Genomic DNA, 9,432 nt, shown 5'->3' on the forward strand with positions numbered 1-9,432 from the left:
GGACGGGGGAGGGACACGTGAGACGGGGGAGGGACGGGGGAGATGGGGGAGGGACACCTGGGACAGGTGAGGGACAGGTGAGATGGGGGAGGGACAGGGGAGGGACAGGGGAGGGACAGGTGAGGGACAGGTGAGGGACAGGGGAGGGACAGATGGGACAGGTGAGAGACACGTGAGATGGGGGAGGGACACCTGGGACGGGGGAGGGACAGGTGAGACGGGGGAGGGACAGGGGAGATGGGGGACGGACACCTGGGACAGGTGAGACGGGGAAGGGACAGGGGAGACGGGGGAGGGACAGGGGAGACGGGGGAGGGACACCTGGGACGGGGGAGGGACAGGTGAGACGGGGGAGGGACAGGGGAGATGGGGGAGGGACACCTGGGACAGGGGAGAGACAGGTGAGACGGGGGAGGGACGGGGGAGGGACACCTGGGACGGGGGAGGGACACGTGAGACGGGGGAGGGACACCTGGGACAGGTGAGGGACAGGTGAGATGGGGGAGGGACGGGGGAGATGGGGGAGGGACAGGGGAGGGACAGGTGAGACGGGGGAGGGACACCTGGGACAGGGGAGATGGGGGAGGGACACCTGGGACAGGTGAGGGACAGGTGAGACGGGGGAGGGACAGGGGAGATGGGGGAGGGACAGGTGAGACGGGTGAGAGACACGTGAGACGGGGGAGGGACACCTGGGATGGGGGAGGGACAGGTGAGACAGGGGAGGGACGGGGGAGATGGGGGAGGGACACCTGGGACAGGGGAGAGACACGTGAGATGGGGGAGGGACAGGGGAGATGGGGGAGGGACACCTGGGACAGGTGAGGGACAGGTGAGACGGGGGAGGGACACGTGGGACAGGTGAGAGACACGTGAGACGGGGGAGGGACACCTGGGACAGGGGAGATGGGGGAGGGACACCTGGGAGACCTGGGACAGGTGAGGGACACGTGAGATGGGGGAGGGACAGGGGAGGGACAGGTGAGAGAGGTGAGAGACACCTGAGACAGGTGAGGGACACGTGAGACAGGGGAGGGACAGGTAAGGGACAGGTGAGACAGGGGAGAGACACCTGGGACACGTGGGACAGGTGAGGGACACGTGAGACGGGGGAGGGACAGGGGAGAGAGATGAGAGACACCTGAGACAGGTGAGGGACATGTGAGGGACACGTGAGAGAGGTGAGACACCTGAGACAGGTGAGGGACAGGTGAGACAAGGGAGGGACAGGTGAGACAGGGGAGGGACAGGTGAGACACGGGAGAGACAGGGGAGATGGGGAGGGGCACCTGCGACAGGTGAGGGACAGGTGAGAGAGGTGAGAGACACCTGGGACAGGTGAGGGACAGGTGAGACAGGGGAGACAGGAGAGACAGCTGAGACAGGTGAGATACACCTGGGACAGGTGAGGAGCAGGTGAGAGACAGGTGAGACACAGGAGGGGCACCTGGGGCAGGTGAGGGACAAGTGAGAGAGGTGAGAAGCACCTGGGACAGGTGAGAGAGGTGAGAAGCACCTGGGACAGGTGAGACAGGGGAGACAGGTGAGGGACACGTGAGGGACAGGTGAGAGAGGTGAGAGGCACCTGAGACAGGTGACGGACAGGTGAGACGGGGGAGACGGGAGAGACACGTGAGGGACACCTGGGACAGGTGAGGGACAGGTGAGGGACAGGTGAGACAGGGGAGACACAGGCAAGGGACAGGTGAGAGGTGAGAAAGATGAGAGGCACCTGGGACAGGTGAGATGGGAGGGACAGGTGAGGGACAGGTGAGACAAGGGAGATACACCTGGGACAGGTGAGACAGGTGAGGGACAGGTGTGACACGGTGAGGACAAGTGAGACAGGTGAGGCCCCCTCAAAACATCCCCAAGCCCCCTCAAAATGTTCCCAAATCCTCTCAAAGTGTCCCCAAATCCCCCCCAAATCCCTCCCAGTGTCCCCAAATCCTCTCAAAATGTCCCCAAATCTCCTCAAAATGTCCCCAAATCCCCTCAAAATCCCCTCAAAATGTCCCCAAAATTCCCCCAAACTCCCTCCCAGCGTCCCCAAATCCCCTCCAAACATCCCCAAATCCCCTCCAAACGTCCCCAAATCCCCTCAAAACGTCCCCAAATCCTCTCAAAACATCCCTAAACCCCCTCAAAATGTCCCTAAACCCCCTCAAAACGTCCCCAAATGCCCCCCAAACCCCCTCAAAACGTCCCTAAACCCCCTCAAAATGCCGTCTAATGTCCCCAAATCCCCTCAAAATGTCCCCAAATCCCCTCCAAACGTCCCCAAACCCCCTCCAATCGTCCCCAACCCCCCCAAAACGTCCCCAACCCCCCTCCAAAACATCCCCAAACCCCCCCAAACCCCCTCATAATATCCCCAAATCCCCTCAAAATGTCCCCAAATCCCCTTAAAATGTCCCCAAACCCTCTCAAAACATCCCCACATCCTCTCAAAACCCCCCAAATCCCCTCAAAACATCCCCAAACCCACACAAATCCCCTCAAAACGCCCCCAAACCCCCTCCAAACATCCCCAAACCCCCCCAAACCCCCTCCAAATTCCCCCAAACCCCCTCGAAACGTCCCCAAACCCCCTCCAAACCCCCCCAAACCCCCCCAAACCCCCTCCAAATGTCCCCAAACCCCCTCAAAATGCCCCCAAATCCCCCCCAAACCCCCTCAAAACGTCCCCAAACCCCCCCAACCCCCCCCCAAACCCCCTCCAAAACATCCCCAACCCCCCCCAAATCCCCTCATAATGTCCCCAAATCCCCTCCAAACCTCCCCAAACCCCCTCAAAACGTCCCCAAACCCCCTCCAAACCCCCCCAAATCCCCTCCAAACGTCCCCAAACCCCCTCCAAATTCCCCCACCCCCCCCCAAAACATCCCCAAATCCCCTCAAAACATCCCCAAAGCCCCCCAAACCCCCTGGAAATGTCCCCAAATCCCCTCAAAACGTCCCCAAACCCCCTCAAAACGTCCCCAAATCCCTCCAAACCCCCCCAAACCCCCTCCAAATGTCCCCAAACCCCCTCCAAATGTCCCCAAATCCCCCCCAAACCCCCTCAAAATGCCCCCAAATCCCCTCCAAACCCCCTCAAAACGTCCCCAAATCCCCTCCAAACGTCCCCAAACCCCCTCCAAATTCCCCCAACCCCCCCAAAACATCCCCAAATCCCCTCAAAACATCCCCAAAGCCCCCCAAACCCCCTGGAAATGTCCCCAAATCCCCTCAAAACGTCCCCAAACCCCCTCAAAACGTCCCCAAACCCCCTCCAAATGTCCCCAAACCCCCTCAAAATGCCCCCAAATCCCCCCCAAACCCCCTCAAAATGTCCCCAAATCCCTCCAAACCCCCCCAAACCCCCTCAAAACGTCCCCAAACCCCCTCCAAATGTCCCCAAACCCCCTTGAAACGTCCCCAGCCCCCCCCAAACATCCCCAAACCCCCCCAAACCCCCTCCAAACATCCCCAAACCCCCCCAAACCCCCTCATAATATCCCCAACCCCCCCAACCCCCCCCAAATTCCCACAAATCCCCTCAAAATGCCCCCAAATCCCCCCCAAATCCCCTCCAAACGTCCCCAAATCCCCTCCAAATGTCCCCAAACCCCCTTGAAACGTCCCCAAATCCCCTCAAAACATCCCCAAACCCCCCCAAACCCCCTCCAAACCCCCCAAACCCCTCCAAAACATCCCCAAACCCCCCCAAATCCCCTCATAATGTCCCCAAACCCCTTCAAAACATCCCCAAACCCCCTCCAAACGTCCCCAAACCCCCCCAAACCCCATCATAATATCCCCAAATCCCCTCAAAACGTCCCCAAACCCCCTCAAAACGTCCCCAAACCCCCTCAAAACGTCCCCAAATCCCCTCCAAACCCCCCCAAACCCCCCCAAATCCTCTCCAAATGTCCCCAAACCCCCTCCAAATTCCCCCAACCCCCCCCAAAACATCCCCAAACCCCCCCAAATCCCCTCCAAACGTCCCCAAACACCCCGAACCCCCCCCAAACCCCCCCAAACCCCCCTAAACCCCCCCAAACCCCCCCAAACCCCCTCAAAATGTCCCCAACCCCCCCCAAACCCCCTCCAAATGTCCCCAAATCCCCTCCAAACGTCCCCAAACACCCCCAACCCCCCCCAAACCCCCCCAAACCCCCTCCAAACCCCCCCAAACCTCCCCTAAACCCCCCCAAACCCCCCCAAAATGTCCCCAACCCCCCCGAAACCCCCTCCAAATGTCCCCAAACCCCCTCCAAATTCCCCCAACCCCCCTCCAAATGTCCCCAAACCCCCCCCAAAACATCCCCAAACCCCCTCCAAACCCCCCCAAACCCCCCGAAACCCCCTCATAATATCCCCAAATCCCCTCCAAATGTCCCCAAACCCCCTCAAAACGTCCCCAAACCCCCTCAAAACGTCCCCAAACCCCCTCCAAACGTCCCCAACCCCCCCCCCAAACCCCTCCAAACCCCCTCCAAAACATCCCCAAACCCCCCCAAACCCCCTCATAATATCCCCAAATCCCCTCAAAATGTCCCCAAATCCCCTCCAAACATCCCAAACCCCCCCCGAACACCCCCAACCCCCCCCAAACCCCTCCAAACCCCCCCAAACTCCCCCCAAATCCCTCTCCAAACGTCCCCAAACCCCTCAAAATGTCCCCAAATGCCCCCCCAAAACATCCCCAAACCCCCCCAAACCCCCCCAAACCCCCCCAAACCCCCTCCAAATTCCCCCAAACCCCCTCCAAACCCCCCCAAACCCCCCCCAAATCCCCCCCAAAACCCCCTCCCCTCCCCTCCCCCTCCCCCCCCCGTACCGCAGTCGTACTGCACCAGCCGGGGGTCGGGGAAATGGGTCCGGGGTCCCCCCAAGAGCCCGGCCAGGACCCCCCCGGCGCGGGCCCGCAGCTCCAGGCCCAGCTGCTGCTCCAGGCGCTGCCGCTGCCGCTGCGCCCAGGGCGGGGGGGCGGCCGCTGTGCAGGGACACCCCCCGCGAGGGCCACGGCCGGCACGGCCACCAGGAACCTGCCGGGGGCAACCGGCAACGGGGCCGTCAGCCAAAAATGGGGGGGGGGGGGGGGGGAAGGAGGAGGAGGAGGTTTGGGGGGGGGTTGGAAAGGGGTTTGGAGAAGTTTGGGGGGGGGTTGGGGGAGTTTGAGGGGGTTTGGGGGGGTTTGGGGGTGTTGGTGGGGGGTTTGGAGAAGTTTGGGGGGGGGTGTTTGAAGGGGTTGGGGGGGTTTAGAGGGGTTTGACGGGGGTTTGGGGGGGGTTTTGAGGGGGTTGGAGGGGGGTTGAGGGGGGGTTTGGGGGGGTTGAGGGGGGGTTGGGGGGGTTTGGGGGGGTTTGGAGGGGGTTTGGGGGGTTTGAGGGGGTTGGAGGGGGTTTGGGGGGGTTTGGAGGGGGTTGAAGGGGGTTTGGGGGGGTTTGGAGGGGGTTGGGGGGGGGTTTGAGGGGGTTTGGGGGGCAGGTTGGGAAGGGTTTGGGAGGGGGTTTGGGGGGGTTTGGGGGGTTTGGGGGGGGGCTGGGGGGGTTGGAGGGGGGTTTGGGGGGTTTAGGGGGGGTGGGGGGGTTGGAGGGGGGTTTGGAGAAGTTTGGGGGGGGTTTGGGGGGGTTTGGGGGAGGTTGGGGGGGATTGGGGGGGGTTTGGGGGGGGGGTTGGGGGGGTTTGAGGGGGTTTGGGGGGGTTTGGGGGTGTTGGAGGGGGGTTTGGAGAAGTTTGGGGGGGGGTTTGAAGGGGTTGGGGGGGGTTTGAGGGGGGGTTTGGGGGGTTTGAGGGGGGTTTGGAGGGGGGTTTGGGGGGGTTTGGGGGGGTTTGGGGGGAGGTTGCAGAAGTTTGAGGGGGGTTTTGGAGGGGTTTGGAGGGGATTGGAGGGGGGTTGGGAAAGGTTTGGGGGGGTTTGAGGGGGGTCTGGGGGGGTTTGAGGGGGTTTGGAGGGGGCTTGGAGGGGGTTTGGGGGGATTTGGGGGGGTTTGAGGGGGTTGGAGGGGGTTTGGGGGGGTTTGAGGGGGGTTTGGAGAGTTTGGGGGGGTTTGGGGGGTTTGAGGGGGGTTTGGAGGGGTTTTGGAGGGGGTTGGGAAAGGTTTGGGGGGGAGGTTGGGGGGGTTTGGGGGGGGTTGGGGGGGGTTGGAGGGGGGTTTGGGGGGTTTGGAGGGGGTTGGGGGGGTTTAGGGGGGGTTGGGGGGGTTGGAGGGGGGTTTGGAGAAGTTTGGGGGGGTTTGGGGGGGTTTGGGGGAGGTTGGGGGGGATTGGGGGGGGTTTGGGGTGGAGGTTGAGGGGGGTTTGGGGGGGGTTTGAGGGGGGTTTGGGGGGGTTTGAGGGGGTTTGGGGAGGGTTTGGAGAAGTTCGGGGGGGTTGGGGGGGTTTGAGGGGGTTTGGGGGGGGTTGGGGGGGTTTGGGAAAGGTTTGGGGGGGTTTGAGGGGGTTTAGGGGGGTTTAGGAGAAGTTTGGGGAGTTTGGGGGGGTTTGGAGGGGGTTTTGGGGGGGTTTGAGGGGGTTTGGGGGGGGTTGGGGGGGTTGGGGGGGTTTGAGGGGGGTTTTGGAGGGGATTGGAGGGGGTTGGGGGGTTTGGGGGTGGTTTAGGGGGGTTTGGGGGGGTTTGGGAGAGGGTTGGGGGGTTTGGGGAGAAGTTTGGGGGGAGTTTGGGGGGGTTGGAGGGGGTTTGGGGGGGTTTGGGGGGTTTGGGGGGCTGAGGGGGGGTTGGGGGGTTGGAGGGGGGTTTGGAGAAGTTTGGGGGGGGGTTGGGGGGGTTTGAGGGGGTTTGGGGGGGGTTGGAAAGGGGTTTGGAGTAGTTTGGGGGGGGTTTGAAGGGGTTGGGGGGGTTCGGGGGGGTTTGGAGGGGGTTGGAGAAGTTTGGGGGGGTTTGGGGGAGGTTGGAGAAGTTTGAGGGGGGTTTGGAGGGGTTGGGGGGGGTTGAGGGGGTTGGGGGGGGTTGGGAAAGGTTGGGGGGGGTTTGGGGGGGGTTTTGGAAAGTTTGGAAGGGGGTTGGGAAAGGTTTGGGGGGGTTTGGAGGGGGTTTGGGGGGGTTGAGGTGGGGGTTGGAGGGGTTTGGAGGGGGGTTTGGGGGGGTTTGGGGAGTTTGGGGGGTTTGGAGGGGGTTTGGAGGGGGTTTGAGGGGGTTTAGGGGGGTTTGAGGGGGGTTTGGGGGGGTTTGGGGGGGGGGTTGGGGGGGTTTGGGAGGAGGTTGGGGGGGTTGGGGGGGTTTGGGGGGGAGTTGGAGGGGGTTGAAGGGGGGTTTGAGGGGGGTTTGGAGGGGATTGGAGGGGGTTTGGGAAAGGTTTGGGGGGGGTTTGAGGGGGTTTAGGGGGGTTTGGGGGGGTTTGAGGGGGGATTTGGGGAGGTTGGGGGGGTTTGAGGGGGGTTTGGAGGGATTTGGGAGGGGTTTTGGAGAAGTTTGGAGGGGGGTTGGGAAAGGTTTGGGGGGGTTTGGAGGGGGTTGGGGGGGGGTTTGGAGAAGTTTGGAGGGGGGTTTGGGGGGGTTTGGAGGGGGTTGAGGGGAGGTTGAGGGGGGTTTGGGGGAGGTTGGAGAAGTTTGAGGGGGGTTTGGAGAGGTTGGGGGGGGTTTGAGGGGGTTGGGGGGGTTTGGGGGGAGGTTGGGGGGGTTTAGGGGGGTTTTGGAGAAGTTTGGAGGGGGTTGGGAACGGTTTGGGAGGGATTTGGGGGGTTTGGGGGGGGTTTGGAGGGGGTTGAGGGGGGTTTGGGGGAGGGGTTGGGAGGGGTTGGGAGGGGGTTTGGGAAAGGTTTTGGGGGGGTTTGAGGGGGTTTAGGGGGGTTTGGGGGGGTTGGGAGGAGTTTGGGGGAGTTTGGGGGGGTTTGGAGGGGTTTGGGGGAGGTTGAAGAAGTTTGAGGGGGGTTTGAGGGGGGTTGAGGGGGGGTTTGGTGGGGGTTTGGAGGGGTGTTGAGGGGGGTTTGGGTGGTTTGGGGGGGGGTTTGGGGGGGGTTTGGGGAGGTTGGGAGAAGTTTGAGGGGGTGTTGGGGGGGTTTGGTGGGGGTTTGGGGGGTTTGGAGGGGGGTTGGGAAAGGTTTGGGGGGGTTTGGAGGGGGTTTGGAGGAGGTTGGGGGGGTTTGGAGGGGGTTTGGAGGAGTTGGGGGGGTTTGGAGGGGGTTTGGGGGGGTTGAGGGGGGTTTGGGGGGGTTTGGAGGGGGTTTGGGGGGGTTGAGGGGGTTTGGGGGGTTTGGAGAAGTTTGGGGGGAGTTGGGGGGGTTTGGAGGGGGTTGGGGGGGTTTAGGGGGGTTTGGGGGGGGTTGGGGGGGTTGAGGGGGGTTTGGAGAAGTTTGGGGGGGGTTTGGAGGGGTTTGGGGGGTTGGACACCCCTCTAAGGGGAGATGGATTCGTCCAAAGGGGTGCTGGAAGCCCCCCATGGGGATGTGGGAAGAGGCCAAAGGTCCTGGGCACCCCTCTGAAGGTACTTGGACTCTTCCATGGGGGCACTGGGGGGCACTGGGACCCCCCCATGGGGAGGTGGAACAGCCCAAAGGTCCTGGAACCCCCTCTAAAGGACCCCCCAAAAAATCCCTAAAAACACCCCAAAAAAATCACAAAAAATTTCCAAAAAATTCCCAAAAAAATTCCCCAAAATTCCCAAAAAATTCCCCCAAAAATCAAAAAAAATCCCAAAAAATCCCCCAAAACCCCCGAAAATTCCCGTTTTTTTTTTCCTTACCTGTCCAGGAGCGGCTTCATCTGCTGCAGGCGCTGGGGGGGGGCGAGCACGGCGCTCTCCAGGGCCCCCCCCGGGGGCGCCAGGCTGGGGGGGCGCAGGGTGAGGAACCCCAAAACCTCGCGGCCGTAGACGGGGCTGAGGCCGCAGCGGAGCTCGTTGAGCCTCAGGAGCCGCTCCAGGCGCTCGGCGCGGCCCCGGGAGCGCCGCGATTCCAGGGATTCCTGGGGGGGAGACGTCGGGGAGCAGTGGGAATTTTGGGGGAATTTTTGGGGATTTTTTTGGGGATTTTTTGGGGATTTTTTGGGGATTTTTTGAAATTTTTTTGGAATTTTTTTTGGATTTTTTGGGGATTTTTTTCGGGATTTTTGGGATTTTTTTGGGGATTTTTTGGGATTTTTTTGGGGTTTTTTTGGGATTTTTTGAAATTTTTTTGGAATTTTTTTTGGACTTTTTGGGGATTTTTTTCGGGATTTTTGGGATTTTTTTAGGGGAATTTTTGGGGATTTTTTGGAATTTTTTGAAAATTTTGGGGGATTTTTTTGGGTTTTTTTTTGGAATTTTTTGAAAATTTTTAGGGATTTTTTTGAAATTTTTTTGGAATTTCTTTGGATTTTTTTGGGATTTTTTGGCATTTTCTGGGATTTTTTGAGATTTTCTTGGGGGATTTTTTGGTTTTTTTGGGGGGGTTTTTTGAAATTTTTTTGGATTTTTTGGGGATTTTTTGGGGATTTTTTAGGATTTTTTTTTGGATTTTTATTGGATT

General features: G+C 60.8%; 1 protein-coding gene across 1 annotated transcript in view; it reads right to left on the bottom strand.

Annotated features, from left to right (window-relative positions):
- The window catches only part of LOC138101695 (helicase SRCAP-like), a gene marked incomplete at its 5' end in the record, with an annotated part of 32,477 nt that extends 23,544 nt beyond the window's left edge, over positions 1-8,933 (bottom strand). The window contains 2 exons of the mRNA XM_068999472.1: positions 4,826-5,033; positions 8,670-8,933. Of these exons, the coding sequence (XP_068855573.1) occupies positions 4,826-5,033; positions 8,670-8,933 (472 nt within the window). The remainder of the gene's footprint in view (positions 1-4,825; positions 5,034-8,669) is intronic.
- Positions 8,934-9,432: the final 499 nt, after the last annotated feature.

Source organism: Aphelocoma coerulescens, unplaced genomic scaffold (assembly GCF_041296385.1).
Source record: "Aphelocoma coerulescens isolate FSJ_1873_10779 unplaced genomic scaffold, UR_Acoe_1.0 HiC_scaffold_415, whole genome shotgun sequence".
Classification (NCBI taxonomy): domain Eukaryota; kingdom Metazoa; phylum Chordata; class Aves; order Passeriformes; family Corvidae; genus Aphelocoma; species Aphelocoma coerulescens.